The 27,002-nt window shown below is 52.5% G+C and overlaps 1 protein-coding gene across 1 annotated transcript in view; it reads right to left on the bottom strand.

The window, feature by feature from the left end:
• EXOC6B (exocyst complex component 6B) overlaps nucleotides 1–27,002 on the bottom strand; it is a 324,643-nt gene that overhangs the window by 147,618 nt on the left and 150,023 nt on the right. The window contains exon 8 of the mRNA XM_030947367.1: nucleotides 21,334–21,402. Coding sequence (XP_030803227.1) covers nucleotides 21,334–21,402 — 69 coding nt within the window. The remainder of the gene's footprint in view (nucleotides 1–21,333; nucleotides 21,403–27,002) is intronic.

Here is a 27,002-nt window from a genome sequence, read left to right as displayed (position 1 = left end):
TCCCGGTGTAAAAACGAGCGGAGCCGGATGCCGGCCCCGCGCCTGTTTCATGATAAATTTAAAAATCCATTAAAACTTTATCAGGAACGAGCTGCCAGGGAAACAAACAGATTCAGGACGAGCCCCACAGGGTCTTCCACGTGAGGCCACCCTGAGGAAAAGCCCTGGAGGACCCTGCTGGTGGGGAAAGCTCCGTGTGAGGGCTCTGGGAAGGGAGGATCCAACCCCCAGAGTTATCAGCTCTGGTCAGGGCTCCCATCTATAAGGGGCAAAATAAAATTGCCCCTCAAAAATTGTCCCCTTTCCAATTAGGGGAAAAGCAGGATGAGTCCTTGAGGAGGATGAAGGGCAGGTCCAGAGGGAGGAGGAAGAAAAATGTAGGGGAGAGAACACAACCTGCAGCAAACTCCTCCCTTTTTCCACAGTGCTGTGGGGTTTAGGCTCCCTGAGAACCGAAAAGATCCAAAAATGGGGAAGTTTCCAGGGGATGATGTGAGGTCAAAGCTCTTTTTTTGTTTTCCCCTCTCCCTGGATCCCTGTCCCAGCCAGGAGCCTCAGCTCACTCCTCCCACAGCTTTGCCGTGAAATGTTTGGGTTGGAAAAATCACATTTGCATCTTTATTATTGTGTTCTCCCCTGGCAGAACGGTGGGGGGAACGCTCACGGAGCGGGGAGAAACAAAAACAGGACAAACTCGTAAATAAACCTCCTGTTCTGAGCACACCCAGCTTGAGCTGCACCCTCTGCACTGGGACAGAAGTCATGTCCCAGCAGCCCTTCTCCAGCTTGGATTGTGCCCCTTTTTGAGGCAATAATCCCTAAAAACTGAGCTAAACAGAAAATTCCAGCTAAAGGGATTCTGTCACACTCTGAGGAGCGGAAAGCACATCCTGCATGTTGGGAGGGGAATGGCCATGGGATGAGAGGACTCTGGAAGGGATGGGACATCCAGACAGACCCAGAGAGGTGGGACAGTGGGAACCTCAGGAAGGACAAAAAAACAAGTGGAAGGTCTGGCACCAGGGTCAGGGCAATCCCAGCACAAATCCAGGCGGGGAGGAGAAAGAAGGGATGGAGAGCAGCCCTGGGAGAGGGTTTGGGATGTTGGGATGAGGCTGGAATGGCCCAGCCCAGACCCCCCTGCTCAGCCCTGGGCTGATGCCAAAGGCAAGGTGGGAATTGTGTCGCTGTGCCCCTGGCTCAGGTGAGAGCCCACCTGCAGAGCTGCCCCAGCCCTGGGGCCAACAGCAGGAGCACGTGGAGCTGCTGCAGAGAGCCCAGAGGAGGCCCCGGAGCTGCTGCAGGGCTGGAGCCCCTCTGCTCTGGAGCCAGGCTGGCAGAGCTGGGAATGCTCCCCTGGAGAAGGGAAGGCTCCAGGCAGAGCTCAGAGTCCCTGGCAGGGCCTGCAGGGGCTGCAGGAGAGCTGGAGAGGGACTGGGGACAAGGCCTGCAGGGACAGGAGCCAGGGAATGGCTCCCACTGGGAAAGGGGAGATTGGGCTGGCATCTTGGCAAGGAATTCCTGGCTCAGAGCAGGGGCAGGCCCTGGTACAGCAGCTGTGGATGCCCCTGAGTGAGTTCCAAACATTTCCAACAAATTCCAACCAGTTCCAATCAATTCCAATTAGTTCCAACCAATTCCAACCATTTCCATCCAAATCCAACCAGTTCCATCTGGACCCAGACAGTCCCCTGGTTGTCAGGGTGTCCCAGGGCCCTTTGTGACACGGGGCTGTGCCGTGCCCAGAGCCCTTTGTGACCTGGGGACACTGCCAGGAACACCCCTCCCTGGGGAGGCTGCACTTCCTGGGACCCCCCAGAGGATCCCCCAACCCCTCTGAGGCTCAGGATCACGGAGATGGCGGAGAAGGCAAATCCCAAATCCCAGCCCAGGAAGGGGCAGGCGAGCCCCCAGAGAAGGGGCCAGGTGAGGGAGGGGACAGGAGGGGACACAGGGAGGGATGGGATGGGATGGGATAATGGGATGGGATGGGATGGGATGGGATGGGATGGGATGGGATGGGATGGGATGGGATGGGATGGGATGGGATGGGATCCATGTGATGGGATCCATGGGATGGGATCCATGGGATGGGATGGGATAATGGATGGGATGGGATGGGATCCATGTGATGGGATCCATGGGATGGGATGGGATGGGATGGGATGGGATGGGATGGGATGGGATAATGGGATGGGATGTGATGGGATCCATGTGATGGGATGGGATAATGGATGGGATGGGATGGGATGGGATAATGGGATGGGATAATGGGATGGGATAATGGGATGGGCCAAGAACTGCTTCCCATGGCTCCTCCTGCCTGTGGATGGGACACAGGGACTCACGGGTGGGACATGGGGAATAACAGGTGGGACATGGGGATGAAACCACAGATAGGACACAGGGAATAACAGGTGGGACATGGGGGAATCATGGCTGGGAAACAGGGAATAAGGGGTGGGACATGTGGAATCACAGGGTGGGACATGGGACTGCAACCACCAGTGGGACACAGGGAATTACAGGTGGGACACAGGGAATGAGACACAGGAAAAAACAAGAGATGGGACACAGGGAATATCAGGTGGGGACATAGGGATTTCAGGTGGGACATAGAGAGCCACAGGTGGGACACAGGGAACAAAGGTGGGATACAGGGAACTGCAGGTGGGACATGGGGAATAATGAGTGGGATACAGGCAGCCAGAGCTGGGACACAAGGAAACAACCACAGGTGGGACACAGGGAACAGCCAGAGATGGGACACAGGGAATGGCAGGTGGGACACAGGGAATGGCAGGTGGCACACTGGCAGGTAAAGGTGAGACACAGGTACAGGTGGGACACAGGGAACAAAACATAAGTGGGACACTGGGAGCCACAGGTGGGACACAGGGATCAACCAGAGATGGGACACAGAGAATGGCAGGTGGGACACAGGTGGGACACAGGGAACAGCAGGTGGGACATTGGCACGTAAAGGTGAGACACAGGTGCAGGTGGGACACAGGGAACCAAACTTTAAGTGGGACATAGGGAACTGCAGGTGGGACACAGGGAACAAATCACAGGAGGGACGCAGAGAATGGCAGGTGGGACACTGGCAGGTAAAGGTGAGACACAGGTACAGGTGTAGGACACAGGGAAACAACCACAGGTGGGACACAGGGGACAAACCACAGGACAGAGACAGACAGAGGTGCGACACAGGGGACACAGCACAGGTGGGACAGCTGGGCTGGCAGCTGAAGGTGACACCCAGGGACACTGGGACACAGGGCAGCCAGGACCCGTCCCTACATGGGATGAAGCTGCCAGGGCCACCCACCCCAGAGATCCCATGGGACACTGGGAGCCAGCACGGAGCCCTTGGGACACCCCTGGAGATGGCACCAAACACCTCCCCCAGCAGCCAGGGCCAGCCTCACTGTCCCCGTGTCCCCTGCAGGTGGCCGTGGCCCAGGAGGTGACAGCGCCCGCCCGTCCCGCGCGTGACCCCGGCCGCCGGCCGCTGCCCCCGGCGCTGGCACCACCCCTGGCCGTGCCCAGCAGGAGGAGCAGGGCCCCGGGCCCCGGGCACCGCCCGCGTCCCCAGCGGCCAGGACAGCCCGGGCACGGCCACCACGGGCACGCAGGGCCGGCCTGCGGACGGCACGGAGCCGGCCCAGCGCAGGGTCAGGGTGGCCCGGCTGACCGAGGCCGGGCTCAGGCAGCTCGGGGGCATCTCGCGGTACCAGCGCATCCTGGACTGGCTGGAGAGCATCTTCACCAGCAGGGCCGAGGTGGTGGCCGAGCTGCAGCAGGAGCTGGATGGGTTCTGGGAGTTCCAGGAACACGGGAGTAGTTAGGGTGGAAAAGGGCCCTGAGGTCATCGAGTTCAACTGGACCGAATTCCAGCACGGCCCCCAGGGCCACGGCCAGCCCCGCCTTGGACACCTCCACCACTCTGAGGGACCTTCTCGCCACGGACAGGCACCAAAGGGGGAAGCTGAGAAGGCAGAGCCACAGACCCTGCTCAGGACAAGCTGAAATACAGGAATTCCCACGGGAATTCCCAGGAAAAGCCCTTTTCCCTGGAGGATGATCCACCACGGGGACAGGCTGCCCAGAGAAGCTGTGGAGCTCCATCCCAACGGGACATGGACCTGAGAACGCCCTGTGGCTCTGTGGGGAGCTGGGCAGTGATCTCCAGAGCTGTGATCTCCAGAGCTGGACAGTGATCCCAGAGCTGTGATCCCAGCTCCAGACAGTGATCCCAGAGCTGACAGTGATCCCAGAGCTGGACAGTGATCCCAGAGCTGTGATCCCAGCTACAGTGATCCCAGAGCTGGACAGTGATCTCCAGAGCTGTGATCCCAGCTCCAGACAGTGATCCCAGAGCTGGACAGTGATCCCAGAGCTGTGATCCCAGAGCTGGACAGTGATCTCCAGAGCTGGACAGTGATCTCCAGAGCTGGCATGATCCCAGAGTGGAGTGATCTCCAGAGTGAGTGATCCCAGAGTGGAAGTGATTCCAGAGGCAGTGATCTCTAGAGTGACAGTGATCCAGAGTGGAAGTGATCCCAGTGAAGTTCCAGAGCTGGAGTGATCCCAGAGCTGGACAGTGACCAGAGCGGAAGTGTCCAGAGCTGGACAGTGATCTCCAGAGCTGTGTAGTGTGTCCAGAGCGACAGTATCAGAGCTGTGAGACAGATCAGTGTCCAGAGCTGGACAGTGATCCCAGAGCTGTGATCCCAGCTCTAGACAGTGATCCCAGAGCTGGACAGTGATCCCAGAGCTGGACAGTGATCCCAGAGCTGGACAGTGATCCCAGAGCTGTGATCCCAGCTCTAGACAGTGATCCCAGAGCTGGACAGTGATCTCCAGAGCTGTGATCCCAGCTCCAGACAGTGATCCCAGAGCTGGACAGTGATCCCAGAGCTGTGATCCCAGCTCAGACAGTGATCCCAGAGCTGGACAGTGATCTCCAGAGCTGGACAGTGATCCCAGAGCTGGGCAGTGATCCCAGAGCTGTGATCCCAGCTCTAGACAGTGATCCCAGAGCTGGACAGTGATCCCAGAGCTGGACAGTGATCCCAGAGCTGAACAGTGATCTCCAGAGCTGGACAGTGATCCCAGAGCTGGGCAGTGATCCCAGAGCTGTGATCCCAGCTCTAGACAGTGATCCCAGAGCTGGGCAGTGATCCCAGAGCTGGACAGTGATCTCCAGAGCTGTGATCCCAGATCCAGAGCTGGGCAGTGATCTCAGAGCTGGGCAGTGGTCCCAGAGCTGGACAGTGATCTCCAGAGCTGGGCAGTGATCTCTAGAGCTGTGATCCCAGCTCCAGACAGTGATCCCAGAGCTGGACAGTGATCTCCAGAGCTGGACAGTGATCTCCAGAGCTGGACAGTGATCTCCAGAGCTCCCCTCTAACCTTCTTCCATGATGCTGTGAGGATGGGGACACCTTCCCTGTGGAGCTTCTGGATGTGCTCCAGGGACCATGGAAGGGCTTGGGCTGGAAGGAACCTTGAAGACCACCCAGTTCCACCCCCTGCCATGGGCAGGGACACCTTCCATTCCCCCAAAGCTTCTCCAAGCCCTGTCTAACCTGGCTGTGAGCGCTTCCAGGGCCTAGAAACAAAAGTAGGATGAACCTTCCCACCCAACACCTGTGGAAAACACGTCCTGGAGCATCCCAATAAAGAGTTTTTACACAGATCCGCCCTTGTCCTTCGGTTAATACCTGAAACCATGACAAGATGCAACAGGAGCAGCTTTTCAAGCCTCTGGTTTTCCCAACAAGTTCGTATCCTGAAGGGTTCCGTGGGGTTTCAATCCCACACCACAACCACGGTGCCGGGGCAGGACGGAGTCAGGAGAGGGGATTTAAGGGAAGAGTCAAAGCCTTGCTCCCCACACGGCCCCCGCGGGCTGCGAGGAGATGATTCAGCCCCCACAAAAAGGTGAAACCCGAAGATCACAAGCCCCCCAGACCTCCAGCTCCCACCTTCAAACCATGAAAGAGCTGCTTTTCCCCACAGCCAAACCCCGTGGATTCCAAAGGATCCAGGGAAAACCCTCTCCAAGGGCAACGCCGCCCTTGGGAACATCCTCAAACTTCTGCGCGCAGAGGTTTCGGAGCTTTCCCAACCCCGAACACAGAGATTCTGGAGCTTTCCCACCCACAACACGGCCCCGAAACCCCTTTTTTTTGGTGGGAGTTTCTCCCGTTTCCCCGTGCTCCGGCCGCCCCCGGAATGCGACGGCAGCATTTGTTCATTGTGCACATCCAGCCTGGCTTCCAGGTTTTCCTGAACAAAGGACTGAAACAGGGGGGAATATGCGTCACAAGCCCGTCCTGCACGTTGCTCACCCTTTTTTCCCTGCGCAAATATTTGTAAACACGTGGAGAATTCCGTGTCCAGCCGGCTTTGGGGACCCTTCATAAAACCAGAGATTTATTGCAAACAGGATGGGAATCATTTCCCAGCTCCCGGTGCTTATAGGGCTTTAGGATGAGAAACATAAAGAGCAGGAAAAGAGCGGCTGCAGCTGGGCTCTGAGCCCTGCTGGAGACGGGTGGAACAGGGCTGGGGTGGATTTACAGCTCCAGAGCCCCCCCCCAAAAAAAACCCTCCCAAAAAATAAAATAAAAGTCTGGAGTTTCTGGGCTGCACAGGAGAATTCCCTGGGGTTTATTTATGGATGGAGGTTCAGGGATAGGCTGAGCTCAGCTGAGCTGAGCCCAAGGAGCTTCCAGGAGGGCTCAGCCTGCAGAAAAAGGTTCAGGGGGGACCCTGTGGCTCTGCACAAGTCCCAGGCAGGAGGGGACAGCTGGGGAGGGTCAGGATCTGCTCCCAGGGAACAACAGCAGAGTGGAAACGGCCTCAGGCTGGGCCTGAGGAGGTTTAGGTTGGAAATTTGGGGAAATTCCTCGTGGAAAGAAAGGGCTGTGCAGCCCTGGCAGGGCTGGAGCCCCATCCCTGCAGGGATTTCAGAGCCCTGTGGATGTGGCATTTGGGGACAGGGGACAGAGGTGGCCCTGGCAGGGCTGGGTGACCTCAGAGGGCTTTTCCAACCTCAGCAGTTCCATGGTTTTATGATCTGAAGCCTCTCCTTGCAATCTGAGAGTTCCTGTCTGACACATCCTCATTTCCCACCCAGAGGGACAGAACCCTCCCAGCTTTCCTTCCATCCATGTCCTGTTCCTGCCATTCCATCCATCTCCTATCCCTGTCATTCCATCCATGTCCCGTTCCTGCCATTCCATCCATCTCTTATCCCTGCCATTCCATCCATCTCTTATCCCTGCCATTCCATCCACGTCCTATCCCTGCCATTCCATCCATGTCCCGTTCCTGCCATTCCATCCATCTCCTATCCCTGCCATTCCATCCATCTCCTATCCCTGCCATTCCATCCACGTCCTATCCCTGCCATTCCATCCATCTCTTATCCCTGCCATTCCATCCATCTCCTATCCCTGCCATTCCATCCATGTCCTATTCCAGTCATTCCATCCATGTCCTATCCCTGCCATTCCATCCACATCCTATCCCTGCCATTCCATCCACGTCCTATTCCTGCCATTCCATCCATCTCCTGTTCCTGCCATTTTTCCACGATTCCCACAGCTAGAGCCAACACCAGACCTCAAATTTTAGGGATAATCAGGAAAAACTGGCACCGCTCACAAAGGTTGGATTTGGGTCTTTAAATGCCCCCAGGAAGTGGCACAGAGAGAGGCTTTGGTTCATTTCTAGGACCCAAAATGAGCCCTAAATGTGGAATTTCAGCATCAGCCCAGCGGGACTGGGACAGCTGGGCAAGGAGAGGAGGGACAAGGCCGAGGAAGCACATCCAGTCCTGGATTCCAAAACAGATGGATCCAGGATCCTCTTGGAAATGCTCAGCAAAACAGAGGCAAGGGGATAAATACAAAAGGAGGAATTAAAATTAATGAAATGGGGGGGGAAATTCCCCAGAGGGTGGTGAAATGTTGGAGCAGAGAGGCTGGGCAGCCTCCAGCCTTGGAGATCCTCAAAATTTACATGGAAAAGGCTCAGAGATTCCTGATTTTACTTCAAATTCAGAAAATTTTGAGACTTAGACAACTTTTCTACAAGCTGTTCCAGTCCGAATTGGGTGCCCCTGCCTTGGGATTAGATGGGATTTAAGGTCCTTTCCAACCCAAACCATTCCATTATGGTTTGAATCCACAACCAGAGGATGAGGAAAGAGTGGGAATTCACCACTTCCCTTTGAGCTAAACCGAGTTTTACCTTAGAACACCAACGTTCTCTGGGGAAATTCCTTCCAGATCACTTCACTTCCGCCCCTATCACTTGTTATTTTTGAGATATCTCCCTTCTGGACACCACCACAGAGTCCTCTGGGGCAGCTGAGGCGTTTCCCAAACATTCCTGGGACCCTCGTGAGCCCCAAAGCCCGGAAACAGCAAATCTTGGGAAGAGCCTTCCCACGCCTGCCCACGGGAGGAGGGGGGCTGGAATTCAGGGTGGCCCAGCTGGACCCTGAACAAGGTGAACATTCCCAACAAAATCCCCATGGCCTCGGAGCTCCCCGCATCCAGCAGCTCCACAGTGGCTAAAATTCCTTCAAAAAGACCTTGGAAACGAGTGGGGAATTTGCAGCAAAGGCTGAAAAAATGATGGGAGGAATTCCAGAACTTTCAGCCCCTGAGCTGAGTCCTCCTGGGACAGAATTCCAGGAGAATGGAGGAGAAGGGGAGTGGGGAGAACCAGGACATATTTAAGCAGGAACTATGCCAATGATGTGCTGCATTTGGGGATCCTGGGAAAGCAGAATCCCTGACTTCAGGCAGGATTTAATGTGCTTTTCCACAATATTCCTGAACCTAAATGTGCATGTCCCTGTATGGATGAGGCACAGCTGGATAAATAAATAATTATTGGTGTGGTCAATTCCCGAGGGTCGGGATCAAGGAGCTCAGGGACTCACCCCAAAGGGAGCTGGTGACAAGTGGGGACCACAGCAGGGCCTGTCCTGGGACACATGCAGCTCCACTGTGGGGGCAGAGACCTGGAGGGGTCACAGAGCAACTGCCGGGAGCTCCTCATGGACCCCAACGCAGGGGAAAAGGCACAGGACCATGGAATGGTTGGGAAAGGTTGGAAAAGGTCTCCAAGATCATTGGGTGGGAATAATCCCCAGCATTGCCAGGGCCACATCCACAGGGCTTTGAAACCCCTCAGGGATGGGCGCTCCAAACCTCCCTGGGCATTCCCAATCCCTGACCCTCCTTTCCATGGGGAATATTCCCAATAATCCACCCTGAGCTCCCCTGAGGCCGTTCCCTCTGCTCCTGTCCCTGTTCCCTGGGATAAGATCCCAAATCCCCCCGGCTGTGCCCTCCTGGCAGGAGCTGTGCAGAGCCACAAGGGCCCCTGAGCCTCCTTTGCTCCAGGCTGAGCCCCTTCCCAGCTCCTCGGGGATTCTGCAGCCCCTTCCCAGCTCCTCAGGGATTCTGCAGCCCCTTCCCAGCTCCTCAGGGATTCTGCAGCCCCTTCCCAGCACCTCAGGGATTCTCCAGCCCCTTCCCAGCTCCTCAGGGATTCTGCAGCCCCTTCCCAGCTCCTCAGGGATTCTCCAGCCCCTTCCCAGCTCCTCAGGGATTCTCCAGCCCCTTCCCAGCTCCTCAGGGATTCTCCAGCCCCTTCCCAGCTCTGTTCCTGCCCTGGCCATGCTCCAGCCTCTCCAGGGCTCTCCAGAGCTGCCCCAGCAGTGCCAGCACAGGGGACAAGGGCAGGGCAGGACAAGTTCTCAGAGGTTTTCAACACAAGCTGGGATAAAGCCCTGAACAGCCTGGGCTGATCTCAGAGCTGATTCCATGGACTCATGGAATGTGTTCATCCAGTCCCATCCATGGGCAGGGACACCTCCCACTGTCCCAGGTGCTCCAGCCCCAGTGTCCAGCCTGGCCTTGGGCACTGCCAGGGATCCAGTTTTCCCCCAGTGGGGGCAATCAGAGCTAAATCCAGATCCCCCAGGATATTCCCAGTCCTAAATCCAAACCCCAGGATATTCCCAGCCCCAAATCCAGACCCCCAGGATATTCCCAGCCCTAAATCCAAACCTCCGAGGATATTCCCAGCCCTAAATCCAAACCCCCAGGACCTAAATCCAAACTCCCAGGATATTCCCAGCCCCAAATCCAGACCCCCAGGATATTCCCAATCCTAAATCCAAACTCCCAGGATATTCCCAGCCCTAAATCCAAACCCCCAGGATATTCCCAGCCCTAAATCCAAACCTCTGGGATATTCCCAGCCCTAAATCCAGACCCCCAGGACCTAAATCCAAACCCCAGGATATTCCCAGCCCTAAATCCAAACCCCTGGGATATTCCCAGCCCTAAATCCAAACCCCCAGGATATTCCCAGCCCTAAATCCAAACCCCCAGGATATTCCCAGCCTTAAATCCAAACCCCTGGGATATTCCCAGCCCTAAATCCAAACCCCCAGGATATTCCCAGCCCTAAATCCAACCCCCAGGATATTCCCAGCCCTGGGAAAGCTCTGTTGCTCCCCCTCCCCTCAGCTGATGAGGAATCTGCATCGGGGCTATTGCAGGAAAACCTCCCCGGCTCGGGGTGGTTTTTTTCCATTTTTTCCCTCCCTTTTCCAGGTCTGTTTTCCAAGGGGAATATTTCCAGCCCTGTGATCCTGTCAGGCCCGCGCCGATTCCTGCGCCGCCGCTTTGATGGCAGCCAAGAGCTTTTCTCCCGGGGAAGAAAAGGAGGTCAGGGGGTTAAGGGAGCTCTGTGACAATTCCCAAAGTTCACTGTGCTGCCACCAGGGCCAGGCTCCATTAGCACGTAGGACAGGGTGGTTATCGCAGGTCACTGACACCGGCCCGCTCTAATGGCTTTTCCTGTGGCCTTATCAATGCCGTGCACAAAGTGGCTCCCCCCAGCCTTCCCCTATGATCTCAGAGCTCTGTTTACGGCTATCTCCCCGCACCAGGCACCAGCCCAGGCAGCAGACGCTGAGAAATGCCAGGACACGGCCATGGGACAGCCTGCAAAGTGCCTGAGATGAACAAGGAGTCACCAGAAAGGGAATTTTATTTTTTTTTCCCATTGCGCGCCCCACTCCTTTCCACAAAAAAAAAAAAATTAATAAAATCAAGTTTTCGAGTTCCCAAGGAAAACTCGACAAGCCCGAGCTCTGAGACAGAAGAACCACAGAGTTTCCATGGTGGGGTTTGTGTTGCGCTGTGGAATAAAAGGAACAAGTGGTGCTACAAAGAGAAAAAAGGTTTGGTTTCATCTGAAAGGCAGGGCTGGGTGGCTCTCATTGCTGGAGCTGTGGTTCCCAAAGAGCCTCCCTCCTGCCTTGAAAGGAGAACTTCAATTGTTCTGCCCCCTCTGCAAAGCACAAATATTTTTGGTGGGGATGCTGAGCCCCTGAGAGGGAGGGGAGGGAGCCCCCCTGCCCGGTCCCATCCCAAAAAAGCACGAAAAGGAGGATTGGGGCAGGCAGCACCAGCAGCAGCACACCTGGGAGAGGAATTACAGCGATTTAAGCGCAGGGCTGCCAGGAGAACCAGGATCCACAGGATTCCCCCATTTCCAATGGAATCTGCTCCACGTGGCCATCCCAGGTGGGAATTCCACAGGTTCACCTTGAGCCCAGGGAGCCCTGAGCAGCTCCTGCAGCAAAACCTTGCGATTCCAGTGATAACCCCAAAAGAAAACCTTGTTTCTCCTCCCAAGGCTGCGCTGGCTGGGCACTAAGAGACACAAAACTTGTCCTTCCCTAAAACTCCCAAGGAGAGCTGTTCCAAAAGGATACAGACTCTATCCACCCTGACAAGATACTCCTACATGGGTTGTTTGCAGTAAAAAAAGGGGTTATTATTAACTGTACTTTTTTTTTTTACCTTTTTAATGCACTTTGTGCATCAAAGCAGCTCGAGGGTTGGGGGAGAGGCAGCACAGATAAAAATGTCAGTGCTGAGATAGGACAAATTTATAGTAAATCCCTGTCAGCTCCCATTTATCTAAATTATCCAGCTCTGGATTCTCCAGAAACCCTTCAGCAGCTCCAGCTTTTCAGGCTGTTTTTACCTCAGAATCCGCTCCCTTTTTCTTTCTGCCTTGTTGCCTGTGTTTTTGGACACTTGTTCTTTCCCCTAAAATGACCCCTTTGTAGCTGGGATCAAAGAGCTGGGAGTGTCAATCCCAGTGTCTTCGGGAACATGTGAAGAACCTCAAAGTAATTGGGAAGCAATTAGCACCGAGCTAAAAAAACCCACCCCGCCGAGGCAGAGCCTAAATGAGCACTAACAGGCACCAGCCCCGCTCAGGGAAGAGTTTAAGGGACTTAAATCACCCTCAGCTGCCTCCTGACAACTTTTTGGGAGCACCTTCAGTGCAGCCCACCCTGCCTTGAGTTTTTTTTTGGCCTTTTTTTTTTAATTTTTATTTTTATTTTTATTTCATTCTTTCTGCTTTGGGCTCACCCTTTGCTTTCTGCCTCGCTGCAGCTTAGGGGAAACATGAAACACAAAACTGCTTTTCATTTTCTGTTGTGTAAAGCGAAGCCATCCCATGTCTTGGCCTGGAAATCCAAGGCAGCCAGCAGCTGCTGAGATGCTCCTGCAGATAAACCAGCTGGCCCAGGGCTCACCTCTCCCCCTTTATTTTGGATATTGATCAAAGCAGCCCCGGCATTACACAGACTTTGGTCAGAGGCAGCATAAAAGATCGACCCCTCGATGGTGAAATCACATTCTGGGTTTGTTCTTTAGGTCACGATTTTTTTGTTTATTGCCATTTTCCTCAGCTCCTCTGCCAGCAGGGGATGGAGTTGGTGCCAGCAGGCCAGGCTGCAGGTGAATGGCTGAGATAGGCCGGGGCTGCTGAGCTCGGCCTGGGCTTAGGGCTCAGGATCAGCTCAAACCAGGCCAGGCCTTGTCCAGCTGATGCTAAAATCCATGGATTTGTTGCCAGTGCCCCTCCTTAAACCTTTCACTGGTTTGGGATGGAGGCACCCTAAAGATGTTGGGATGTTTTATCCCAGATCCCAGAAATCCAAACCCTTCCCATGCTCATCTCTCCCTCAGGCAGCCCCTTCCTCCCCAGGAAGGGAATTGGGATGAGCAATCCCATAAACCATCCCAGGAGAGCCTGGAATGGCTGAACAGAACCTGGGCTGCGCTTAGGGCTCAGGGTCAGCTCAAACCAGGCCAGACTTGGCCAACTGACCCCAAAATTCTCACACCTTAGACTTGCTGCCAGTCCCTCTCCTTAAATCATTCACAGATTCCCAGACTGGTTTGGGATGGAGGCACCCTAAAGATTTTGGGATGTTTTGTTTGACATCTGCAGAAATCCACACTCTCAGGACAGAGTCAGGCAGCCGCTTCTTCACCAGGAAAGGAATTGGGATGAACAATCCCATCAACCATCCCAGGAGAGCCTGAAATGGCTGAACAGAGCCTGGGCTGGGCTTAGGGCTAAGGGTCAGCTCAAACCAGGCCAGGCCTCGCCCAACTGACCCTGAAATTCCCATCTTTGGATTTGCCCCCTTTCTTAAATCATTCACAGATTCCCAGACTGGTTCGGGATGGAGGCACCCTAAAGATTTTGGGATGTTTTGTTGGATATCTGCAGAAATCCAAACCCTTCCCATGCTCATCTCTCCCTCAGGCAGCCCCTTCCTCCCCAGGAAGGGAACTGGGATGAGCAATCCCATCAACCATCCCAGGACAGCCTGGAAAGGCTGAACAGAACCTGGGCTGGGCTCAGGGTCACCTCAAACCAGGCCAGACCTCGGCCAACTGACCCTGAAATTCCCATCTTAGACTTGCTGCCAGTCCCTCTCCTTAAATCATTCACAGATTCCCAGGCTGGTTTGGGATGGAGGCACCCTAAAGAAGTCGGGATGTTTTGTTGGATATCTGCAGAAATCCAAACCCTTCCCATGCTCACCTCTCCCTCAGGCAGCCCCTTCCTCCCCAGGAAGGGAATTGGGATGAACAATCCCATCAACCATCCCAGGAGAGCCTGGAATGGCTGCACAGAGCCTGGGCTGGGCTTGGGGCTCAGGATCAGCTCAGACCAGGACCCCAAAATTCTCACGCCTTAGACTTGCTGCCAGTGCCTCCTTAAATCATTCACAGATTCCCAGACTGGTTTGGGATGGAGGCACCCTGAAGATTTTGGGATGTTTTGTTGGATATCTGCAGAGATCCACACTCTCAGGACAGAGTCAGGCAGCCGGTTCTTCACCAGGAAAGGAATTGGGATGAGCAATCCCATAAACCATCCCAGGAGAGCCTGGAATGCCTGAACAGAGCCTGGGCTGGGCTTAGGGCTTAGGGTCAGCTCAAACCAGGCCAGGCCTCGCCCAACTGACCCTGAAATTCCCATCTTTGGATTTGCCCCCTCTCCTTAAATCATTCACAGATTCTCAGACTGGTTTGGGATGGAGGCACCCTGAAGATTTTGGGATGTTTTGTTGGATATCTGCAGAAATCCAAACCCTTCCCATGCTCACCTCTCCCTGAGGCAGCCCCTTCCTCCCCAGGAAGGGAATTGGGATGAACAATCCCATCAACCATCGGCCGCCACCACGCCAAGGTCCAGCTCTCAATTAACCCCCGCCTGACCTTCCTTCACTTTCTTTCCCCCTGCTCTGCCCTTCCTGCCAAAGTTCAGCGTTTCCTGGAAAAGTCTCCGTGCCTGTTGGATGTTGTCCTTCGCCTTGGTTGCCGAGGGAAGGATTTGCAGGATTTACAGGTGCCTGGCCCCCTCTGGAAGCCCATGACCGCGGGCTGACCCCCCGGTACAATATGTGAACTCCTGCCCTGCTGATAAGGCTGCCAGATAGGAGCAGGAGTTTGCAAATAATCCTTTGGGAATTTATAAGCAGCGCAGCCATAAAACCGAGGTGACTGGAAGGTCGATTTCACTAAAAATAATAAATATCTCAATGTTTATTCAACGTGGGCCTTTTTAACTGCAGGCCAAGCTCTGAGATAACGCCATTGTAAATGACAAATATTGGGAGTTTTGGGGAACTATTACATTATGATCCTTCCGCCTGACACTGCCGGGGCCGTTCCCTCGATGCTGTGCAGGATCTCTGACATCGCTCCACCCGAGCTGGGCCTAGAAAGCCAGGCCAGGATTCAGGCTCAGGTCAGCAAAAGGGCAATTTGCGGCTCAAGGAGTTCTTTCTCCTGCTCCTGGCTCCCTAAAACACCTTCCCTAGAGCTGAGCTCTGATTTCTGCTCGTTGTTAGTTCTTGTTCCTGTTTGGAGGGTCTGGGCTGCGAATGAACAGGAGGAATGGGAGCAGGGACAGGAGTGGGAAAAGGGAAGGGAATGGGAGCAGGGACGGGAATGGGAGCAGGGACATGGAGCAGGGACAGGAGTGGGAGCAGGGACATGGAGCAGGGACAGGAATGGCAGCAGGGACAGGAACGGGAGCAGGGACAGGAATGGGAGCAGGGACAGGAATGGGAGCAGGGATGGAAATGGGAGCAGGGACAGGAACGGGAGCAGGGACAGGAACGGGAACAGGGACAGGAATGGGAGCAGGGATGGAAATGGGAGCAGGGACAGGAATGGGAGCAGGGATGGAAATGGGAGCAGGGACAGGAACGGGAGCAGGGATGGGAACAGGAACAGGGACAGGAATGGGAGCAGGGACAGGAATGGGAGCAGGGACAGGAACGGGAGCAGGGACGGAATGGGAGCAGGGACAGGAATGGGAGCAGGGACAGGAATGGGAGCAGGGATGGAAATGGGAGCAGGGATGGAAATGGGAGCAGGGACAGGAATGGGAGCAGGGACAGGAATGGGAGCAGGGACAGGAATGGGAGCAGGGATGGAAATGGGAGCAGGGACAGGAGTGGGAGCAGGGACAGGAATGGGAGCAGGGACAGGAATGGGAGCAGGGATGGAAATGGGAGCAGGGACAGGAATGGGAGCAGGGACAGGAATGGGAACAGGGAGCAGGGATGGAATGGGAGCAGGGACAGGAATGGGAACAGGGACAGGAATGGGAACAGGGACAGGAACGGGAGCAGGGACAGGAGTGGGAGCAGGGACAGGAATGGGAGCAGGGACAGGAATGGGAGCAGGGACAGGAGCGGGAGCAGGGGCTGGTCCCAGCTCAGGGTGGGGACAGAGCTGCTGGCACTGGACCCCTGCCCTGCTTGAACCTCTCCACGGAATCCCTGAGGTTGGAAAAATCCTCAGGGACTGGATCCAACCATCCCCAGCGCTGTCCTGTGTCCCCAAGTGATGCCTCAGGTTTTAAGTTTCATATTTTTCACATTCTGTGCTGCTTTAGTGTGTGGGTCTGAGCTCCATATGAGGGGATGGAGACAAAACAATTCCTGCTCCAGCTGGGCACCAAGGACAAATGACCCAAATCTCAGCCCAGGAGCACAAACACCGTGGGCTGGAGAGAGAAAAACAAGCAGGGTGGGACTGCAGGGGCTAAAGCTGGAATGGGACAATGAACTGCAAGGTGCAAATGGAGCAGAACTGATCCCAGGGACAGACCCCGTGCCCGGCTGTGCGTTTTGGGGCCATTTTGGTCCATCTTGGGTTCATTTTGGGACCATTTTGGTTCACTTTGGGTTCATTTTGGGACCATTTTGGTTCATCTTGGGTTCATTTTGGGACCATTTTGGTCCATCTTGGGTGCAGCCCTGGCTGGGCTCTTGTGCTGCCCGAGGTGGATCCATGGAGGAGATCCTTTGAATAAATCCCTGCTTTATTCTTTAGCTCAGTCCAGTCCAGTCCAGCCTGTATCCAGGGCAGCCTTCCCATGGCATCACAAGGGCCACGGCCCTGCAGAGACTGGGACAGCTGGGAAAGCCTCTCCATGAAGGAATTTCTGCAATATCCGACCTAACCCTCACCTGGCTGCTCCCTCTCATCCCATCCCACGTTCCCCTGTCCCTTGTAGGGACACCAGCACCCATCCCCTGCACCATTCCCACCTCCAGAAGGAGACAATCCCACCCAGATCCACCTCTTGGATCTGCTGCTTCCCTGTCACATTTCGGAGGATCAATCCCTTGTTCTGATTAGAATGAAAACAAAAATCCCCAGTGCAGAGACAAACCCGTTTCTGTTATGTGAGGCAAAGCAATTCCATGTCTTGGCCTTGAAATCCATGGAATGCAACCATTTGGAGAGTTTAAAACTGCCCCATCCAGCAGCAGAAGCTGCTGACCCTCCTCAGAACACCTTTGTGGACAATCACACCAGCAAATCCATAATAAATCCAAATTAAATCCGTATTAAATCCAAATTAAACCCGTATTAAATCCAAATTAAATCCGTATTAAATCCAAATTTAGTCCATATTAAATCCAAATTATTTGTCCATAATAAACCCATATTAAACTCATATTAAATCCACATCAAATCCATATTAAATCCATATCAAATCCATATCAAATCCACATCAAACCCACACCCTCATGTCAAACCAAGGCCTGGCAGCCCCTCCAACAGGATTCCCAATCCCGTCTCCATGATCCATGTTTCTCCCTGAAGTTTCCCCAAACAAAGTGGCACTCTCAGCCCCTCCCACCCTTTCAGCTCCCTCCTAATTCCCAATTACCAAACTCCTGCTCCAGCTCCCAGCTCCGCCTGGAGCGCTGGGATTTTCCTCCAAGACAAACACAGCCACACATTTTGGGGAGGGGAACTTCTCATTCCAAGAAAATCTCACGGCAACGCGGCCAAATGACCTAATTATGAACAGACGAGGGGCACAACAAGATGTTTCATAGGAACGGGGCTTCTGACAGTTCCTTTCCTTCATAAACCCGTGTGGATCGCTGGGGATGCCAGGAACTGGGAAACAATTCCCTCTCCAGGCTGGGAAGGGAGGAGAGCTGGCAACACAGAGCTCCTTTCATCTCCTGCCCGGGATCTGGGTTGCCCAACCACAGGGGAAGAGCCCCAGAACAGCTCCTGGGCTCCAACGGCCCTGGAAAAGGGATGCAGGTTCCTTGGAATGGCAGATTCAGGGCTTGGATGCAGCCAGAAGCATCCCTGAAATGGACAATTGGAGGATGATTTCCAAATGTCCCTAGAAAGGGATGAGGGTCCACAGGTTCTGTGGATCAGGAGATTCAAGGCTTGGATGTATCCCCAAAATTAAAATTTGGAGGGTGAGCTCACAAGGCCTTGGGAAAGGGATGCAGGTTCCTTGGAATGGCAGATTCAGGGCTTGGATGCTGCTGGAAGCATCCCTGAAATGGGAAGTTGGAGGACGAACTCCAAATGTCCCTAGAAAGGGATGAGGCTCCACAGGTTCTGTGGCTCAGGAGATTCAAGGCTCAGATGCATCCCCAAAATTAAAATTTGGAGGGTGAGCTCCTAAGGCCTCAGAAAAGAGATGAGACTCCACAAGTTCCTTGGAATGGGACATTGAAGGCCTGGATGCAACCCTGAAACTCAAAGTTGGAGGATGAGCTCCAAATGTCCCTAGAAAGGGATGAGACTCCACAGGTTCCTTGGATCAGGAGATTCAAGGCTCAGATGCATCCCCAAAATTAAAATTTGGAGGGTGGGCTCCCAAGGCCCTGGGAAAGGGATGCAGGATCATTGGGATTGAAAAAAATCAAAGCCTGGATGCTGCTGGAAGCATCCCTGAAACCCAGAATTGGAGCATGAGTTCCAAAGGTCCCTAAAAAGGGATGAGGCTCCACAGGTTCTTTGGCTCAGGAAATTCAAGGCTTGGATGCATTCCTGAAATTCAGAGTTGGAGGGTGAGATCCTCCAAAGGCCCTGGAAAAATTGAAGGGACTCCACAGGTTCTGTGGAATGCACAGTCAATGCTGGGAAGCATCCCTGAAACTGAAGGTTGGAGAGAGAGCTCCAAAGGCCCAGGAAAAGAGAAGAGACTCCACAAGTTCATTGGAATGGGACATTGAAGGCTTGGATTCATCCCCAAAATTAAAATTTGGAGGGTGAGCTCCCAAGGCCCTGGAAAAGGGATGCAGGATCATTGGAATTGAAAAAAATCAAGGCCAATGCTGGGGAGCATCCCTGAAACTGAAGATTGGAGAGAGAAGGCCCAGGAAAAGGGATGAGACTCCACAAGTTCCTTGGAATGGCAGATTCCAGGCTTGGATGATCCCGGAAACATCCCTGAAATCCAGAGTTGGAGGATGAGCTCCAAAGGTCCCTAAAAAAAGGGATGAGGCTCCACAGGTTCTGTGGATCAGGAGATTCAAGGCTCAGATGCATCCCCAAAATTAAAATTTGGAGGGTGGGCTCCCAAGGCCCTGGAAAAGGGATGCAGGATCATTGGAATTGAAAAAAATCAAGGCCTGGATGCTGCTGGAAACATCCCTGAAACCCAGAGCTGGAGCATGATTTCCAAATGTCCCTAGAAAGGGATGAGGCTCCACAGGTTCTGTGGATCAGGAGATTCAAGGCTCAGATGCATCCCCAAAATTAAAATTTGGAGGGTGAGCTCACAAGGCCTCAGAAAAGAGATGAGACTCCACAAATTACTTGGAATGGGACATTGAAGGCTTGGATGCAACCCTGAAACTCAAAGTTGGAGAGAGAGCTCCAAAGGCTTAGGAAAAGTGAAGAGACGCCACAGGTTCCTTGGAATGGCAGATTCAGGGCTTGGATGATCCTGGAAACACCCTTGAAATTCAAAGTTGGAGGGTGAGCTCCAAATGACCCTAAAAAGAGATGAGGCTCCACAGGTTCCTTGGATCGGGAGATTTAAGGCTTGGAAGCATCCCAAAAATTCCTAATTCAAAGTTGGATGATGAGCTCCAAAGGTTTCTTATCTGACTTTCTTACAAATCAATTATTTTAAAAGATCAACGTCCTCAGAATTCCCAGGAGCCAGCCCGTGGAAACAGGAGCTCTCTGGGGCAGCTCCAAGGAGCCGTTTTGAGTCAAAAAACGAACTCCTGGCACAATCTGTGGGAATTTTTCCCTCAGGAATCTCCGAGTGATGCGGGCAAGGGGTGGATTTGGGGATGGCAGCAAAGCTGCTCCTGTCAGACAGAGCTGGCAGGGCAGGGAAGGCCTCCAGGGTGCAGCGAATGATCCATTTCTGAGGAATTCCTGCCCAAAACTCCTCCTTTTCCATGGAACATGAAATGACTGTGGCTAAAGAACAATTCTTGGAGAAAACAGCATCGGGATCTGACCAGTTCCTGCCCAAAACTCTCCCGTTTTTCAGGGATTAACAAAATTGCTGCATCCAAAAAAGGTATTCCTGCAGAAAACAGCATCAGAATCCAAACAATTTCTCCCCCAAAACTCCTCCATTTGTACAGAATAACGAAGTTACTGAATGCAAAGGATCCTTGGAGAAAATGGTACCAGAGAATCCGACCAATTCCTGCCCAAAATTCTCTCATTCCCACAGAATAACAGAATTGCTGCATCCAAAGAGGAATTCTTGGAGGAAACAGCATCAGAATCCAACCAATTCCACCCTAAAACTCTCCCATTTCCAGGCAATAACAAAATTAATGAATCCAAAGAATTCTTGGAGAAAATGGTGTCAGAATCCAACCAATTCCTTCCCAAAATTCTCCCATTTCAATAGAATAATGAAGTTAATGGATCCAAAGTATTCTTGGAGAAAATGGTGTCAGAATCCAACCAATTCCAGCCCCAAACTCTCCCATTTTCACCGAAAAATGAAATTAATGCATCCAAAGAGGAATTCATGGAGAAAACAATGTCAGAATACAACCAAGTCCTACCCAAATTTCTCCTATTTCAATGGAATAATGAACTTAACAAATCCAAAGAATTCTTGGAGAAAATTATATTAGAATCCAACCAATTCCTGCCAAAGTTCTCCCATTTTTCTTAATTATTTCCAATGGTATAATTAAGTTAATGAATCCAGAGAATTCCTGGAGCAAATAGCATCAGAATCCAACAAATTCCAGCCCCAAACTCTCCCATTTTCACTGAGAAATGAAATTATTGCATCCAAAGAGGAATTCTTGGAGCAAACAGCATCAGAATCCAACCAATTCCTGCCCAAATTTTGCCAATTCCCATGGAATAACGAAATTCCTGCATCCAAAGAGGAATTCTTGGAGGAAAATCCAACAACCAAGAAATGTAAACACAGTAAAAATTCCGGATTTGGGACAGCAGGAGGAAATTCCCTTTGCATTTCCGTGCCCTGCATGAAGGAATTCCAGAGATTTTCCCCAAATCCATCCATCCATCCTTGGATTTTTCCCTCCCTCGGGGGCGCTCATCCCAGGATGAAGGAGGGAGGGGCAGATCCACGGAATTCCCCAAAGCAGGAAAATCCCGGATTCACTCACCAGGACGGAGTAGATGTGGAGGCATCGATAGACCGGGGAGAAATCCACCAAATCCTGCGCTCCAGGCACCTGAAACGGGGAGAAAATCCATGAAAAACACGGGAAACTCACCAAAAATCCACAGGCGAGGAAGCAAAACTGCAAGAAATTTAATTATGGGTAAGCGGAGCACTAAAATATCACAGACAGACAAGTGAAACCCTAAAAAAAAATCACATTTAAATAAATTTGTCACCCCAAAAAATCACATTTAGGTGATTTAAACTATTTTAAAAAATCAAATTTAAATAAGCACCACTCTAAAAAATCCCATCTAGGTGAGTGCAAGTCATAAAAATTTCATTTATAAATAAGTAGAATGGCAAAAAATTTAAATATGGGTACGTGGAACTCTAAAATATCACAGCCAGACAACTGAAATTCTAAACAAACCCCACAGTTAAATAAGTTTATCACTCAAAAAAATCACATTTAGGTGAATGAAACTATAAAAAAATCAAATTTAAATAAGTATCACTCTAAAAAAATCTCATCTAGGTGAGTGCAAGTCATAAAAATTTCATTTATAAATAAGTAGAACTGCAAAAAATTTAAATATGGGTACGCGGAACTCTAAAATATCACTGAGAGACAACTGAAATCCTAAATAAAATCACATTTAAATAAGTTTATCACTCAAAAAAATCACATTTAGGTGAATATAACTCTTAAAACTTAAAATAGAAATAAATTCCACTCTGAAAAATCACATTTAGGTGAGTTCAACTCTTAAAAAAATCTCATATAAATTAATGCCCCTCTAAGAAATCAAATTTAGGTGAACAAAACTATTAAAAAAATCACATCTAGGTCAGTGTAATTAAAAAGAAAAAATCAGATCTGCAGCCTGGGATGGTGGCAGTGTCCCTGGCCATGGCAGAGCTGCAATGGGATGGGATTTGGTGGGATAAACTCCTCTGTGACATGGAACTGGAGTGAAAGAATTCCTTCTCGGGAATTCCTTCTTGGCAAGGAATTCCTGGCTGGGCTGGAATTCCCAGATTTGCTGTGGCTGCCCCTGGATCCCTGGCAGTGCCCAAGGCCGGGCTGGATCCACCTGGGACAGTGGGAGCTGTCCCTGCCCATGGATTGGGTGGAATTGATGATTTTTAAGGTCCTTTCCATCCCAAGCCATTCCATGACTCCGTGAAATTCTCCCTCTGGCTGGATTAACACATCACACAGTGACCCTGCCTCACATTCACAAGTTCGGGTGGTTATCTGCTATTTCAATATCCAGACACATCTCAAAATTCCCTGAGTTCAGCGCTGAAGAAGTGCCTGCATGTCCTGAGCCAGAGCTGCACTGCCAGCGCTCCCAACAATCCATAAATCCCCCAATTTTGGGACGTGCGGATGCCGCGGGAGCTCGGGCTGCCCCAGGCCAGGACTGATGGCTCCCCTGACACCCCCTCCTGCCCAATCCTGGCTTTTACTCCCCTTGATTTCCAGAACAAAGGATTTATTCATCTTATCCCAAAATTTCCCAGTCCACACAACATCAACCTCCCAATCTCATTCCCAAATCCTGCAGCAGGCACGTTCCCGGGGCAGGGCGGCTCTGGAAACACCCAAATCCCTCCTGCACGTGGGGTTAAACAATCCCTGCAGCACATTTAACCCCTGCAAGGCCAGTTTGCCATGGAAACCGCAGCCCTGGCTGCCACCAGCACAGGGATGGCTCAGGGTTTAGGGAGGATTTGCTCTGGGTTTGGATAATTTGGTGTGAGAGAGTTAATTTGGGATAGAAGGGTTCATTTGGGATATGAGAGTTAATTTGGGATAGAAGGATTAATTTGGGACAGGAGGATTAATTTTGGATAGAAGGGTTAATTTGGGACAGGAGGATTAATTTGGGATGCAAGGGTTAACTTGGGATAGAAGGATTAATTTGGGATAGATGGTTTAATTTGGGATGCAAGGGTTATGTTGGGATAGAAGGGTTCATTTGGGATAGAAGGGTTCATTTGGGATATAAGAGTTAATTTGGGAAGCAAGGGTTTGTTTGGGATGCAAGGGTTAGTTTGGGACAGGAGGGTTAATTTGGGATAGGAGAGTTAATTCGGGATACGAGAGTTATTTTGGGATAGGAAGGTTAATTTGGGATAGAAGGTTTAATTTGGGATGCAAGGGTTAACTTGGGATAGAAGGGTTAGTTTGGGATGCAAGGGTTAATTTGGGATAGAAGGGTTAATTTGGGATAGAAGGGTTGATTTGGGATAGAAGGGTTAATTTGGGACAGGAGGATTAATTTGGGATGCAAGGGTTAACTTGGGATATAAGGGTTAATGTGGGATAGGAGGGTTAATTTTGGATAGAAGGGTTAATTTGGGATAGAAGGGTTAATTTAGGACAGGAGGGGTTAATTTGGGATGCAAGGGTTAGTTTGGGATAGGAGGCTTAATTTGGGATAGAAGGGTTAATTTGGGACAGGAGGATTAATTTGGGATGCAAGGATTAATTTGGGATAGAAGGGTTCATTTGGGATATAAGAGTTAATTTGGGAAGCAAGGGATTGTTTGGGATGCAAGGGTTAGTTTGGGACAGGAGGGTTAACTTGGGATAGGAAGGTTAATGTGGGATAGAAGGGTTAATTTTGGATAGAAGGGTTAATTTGGGATAGAAGGGTTAATTTAGGACAGGAGGGGTTAATTTGGGATGCAAGGGTCAGTTTGGGATAGGAGGCTTAATTTGGGATAGAAGGGTTAATTTCAGATGCAAGGGTTAATGTGGGATAGAAGGGTTAATTTGGGATGCGACTGTAAATTTGGGATAGAAGGGTTAATTTGGGATATGAGGGTTAATTTGGGATGCAAGGGTTAATTTGGGATAGAAGGGTTCATTTGGGATAGAAGGGTTAATGTGGGATAGGAGGGTTAATTTGGGATCTGAGGGTTAATTTGGGATGTGAGGGTTAATTGGGATAGGGGTTAATTTGGGATCGGAGGGTTAATTTGGGATAGAAGGGTTAATTTGGGATCTGAGGGTTAATTTGGGATAGGAAGGTTAATTTGGGATCTGAGGGTTAATTTGGGATAGAAGGGTTAATGTGGGTTAGAAGGGTTAATTTGGGATGTGAGGGTTAATTTGGGATCTGAGGGTTCGGACCTTGGACCCTTGGTGGGTTCCGGGGTAAAAGCAGGACACGAGCACAGGTTCTGCCCCTCGGTGCGGGTGAAAACCCCCCAGACTGGAACACCAGGAATTCCAGAGGAGCCAAATCCGGGATGTGGGCACCATCCCAGAGTCCCACTGATGGGAACCCGTGGATGAGCCGGGGCACAGGGACACGGCACAGGACCCAGAACACACAGGGCTCCAGGACAGGGCATGGAGCGGAGGGGGACTGCAGGTGACACTCCAGGAATTGTCCCTGAAACTCCACTGCTGCCCCCAGCCACGGCTCCGCTCCAATCCAGCTTTGGAGTCCTCAGGAAAAGGATCTGAAGCTGCTGGAGAGAGCCCAGGGGACATCAGGGAGCTGGAGCCAGAGCTGGGAATGTTCACCTGGAGAAGGGAAGGCTCCGGGGAGAGCTCAGAGTCCTCCCTGAGCCTCCTGTGCTCCAGGCTGAGCCCCTTCCCAGCTCCTCAGGGATTCTGCAGCCCCTTCCCAGCTCCTCAGGGATTCTCCAGCCCCTTCCCAGCTCCTCAGGGATTCTGCAGCCCCTTCCCAGCTCCTCAGGGATTCTCCAGCCCCTTCCCAGCCCCAGTCGCTTCCCTGGGCACGCTCCAGCCCCTCCAGGTCTCTCTTGTCATGTAGAGTCCAAAACTGGAATAGCTCCATCTCCACTTGACAGATTTTTTTGGCCGATAAATCAATAATTTTCTTTCCAAAAAGAGCAAATCCCCAGGAGGATTTGCTCTGGTGACCCAGGGACAGGGAATGCCTGGAGCTGTTCCAGAGCTAGATTTTAGGGAAAGGTTCCTCATCCAGAGGGAGCTGGCACTGCCCAGGCTCCCAGGGAATGGGCACGGCCCCGAGGCTGCCAGAGCTCCAGGAGCGCTGGGACAGAGCTCCAGGGATGCCCAGGGTGGGATTTTGGGGGGTCTGAGCACAGCCTGGGGTTGGCTGGATGATCCCTGTGGATCCCCTTCCATTCAGGAGATTCCCTGATTCTACGAGGAAGGAACACGGGGAACTCAAAGCTGATCAGGAACAGACTGCTCGCTTTTCTCTCCTCCATGGGATCTCCTCATGGGGCTCCTCCATGGCATCTCCTCCATGGGCTATTCCCCATGGGATTTCCTCCATGGGGTCTCCTCCATGGGAACTGCTCCATGGGATCTCCTCCAGGGGATATTCCTCATGGGATATTCTCCATGGCATCTCCTCCATGGGATATTCTCCATGAGATATTCTGCATGGGATCTCGTCCATGGGGGCTCCTCCATAGGATCTCCTCCATGAGGTATTCCCCATGGGATCTCCTCCATGGGATCTCTTCCATGGGCTATTTCCCATGGGATTTCCTCCATGGGGTCTCCTCCATGGGAACTGCTCTATGGGATTTCCTCCAGGGGATATTCCCCATGGGATCTCCATGGGGGCTCCTCCATGTCATCTCCTCCATGGGATCTCCACCATGGGGGCTGTTCCAAGGGATCTCCTCCATTCGATCTCCTCCACGTGATCTCCTCCATGGGATATTCTCTGTGGGATACTCCCCATGGCATCTCCTCCATGGCATCTCCTCCATGGGATCTCTTCCACAGGGGCTCATCCATGGCATCTCCTCCATGGGATGTCCTCCATGGCATCTCATCCATGGGATCTCCTCCATGGGATCTCTTCCACAGGGCTCATCCATGGCATCTCCTCCATGGGATCTCCTCCATGGGGGCTCCATCACAGGATCTCCTCCATGGGGGCTCCTCTATGGGGGCACCTCCATGGCATATTCCCTATGGCATCTCCTCCAGGACACCTGGCCAGGTGCACCCAGGGGTCCCATGGCTGCTGCCCTCCCTCCCCGCTGTTCATCACCATGGAGAGCGGCCACTGCCCATCCAGGGACAGGGACTGGGCTGGGGACAGCCCCTCCTGCCCATCGCCACTGCAGGGTCACCCCCTGTGAGGCCACCAAAGAGCCAGCACACCCAGAGATGGGGCTCACCTGCCTGGGACAGGCCAGAACCATGGAATCATGGAATGGCTTGGGTGGGAAGGGACCTCAAACTCATCCCATCCACCCCATCCATGGGCAGGGACACCTCCCGCTGATCCAGGTGGATCCAGCCTGGCCTTGGGCACTGCCAGGGATCCAGGGGCAGCCCCAGCAAATCTGGGAATTCCAGCCCAGCCAGGAATTCCTTGCCAAGATCCCAGCCCAATCTCCCCTTTCCCAGTGGGAGCCATTCCCTGGCTCCTGTCCCTGCAGGCCTTGTCCCCAGTCCCTCTCCAGCTCTCCTGCAGCCCCTGCAGGGACTCTGGGGATTCCCTGGAGTTTTCCCTTCTCCAGGGGAACATTCCCAGCTCTGCCAGCCTGGCTCCAGCCCTGCAGCAGCTCCGGGGCCTCATTCCATGCTGATGTAGGAATGTGGAGCCCACCCAGAGGGTCCCAGAGCAGGCCCAGGAGGGCTCAGGGCTGAGCCCACAATCCCATCCCCATGGAGGAAGGTGTGACCTGGCT

Source organism: Camarhynchus parvulus, chromosome 4, assembly GCF_901933205.1.
Source record: "Camarhynchus parvulus chromosome 4, STF_HiC, whole genome shotgun sequence".
NCBI classification, from domain to species: domain Eukaryota; kingdom Metazoa; phylum Chordata; class Aves; order Passeriformes; family Thraupidae; genus Camarhynchus; species Camarhynchus parvulus.
The sequence above is the reverse complement of the archived record's forward strand: the minus strand, read 5'-3'. Positions and strand labels throughout refer to the sequence as shown.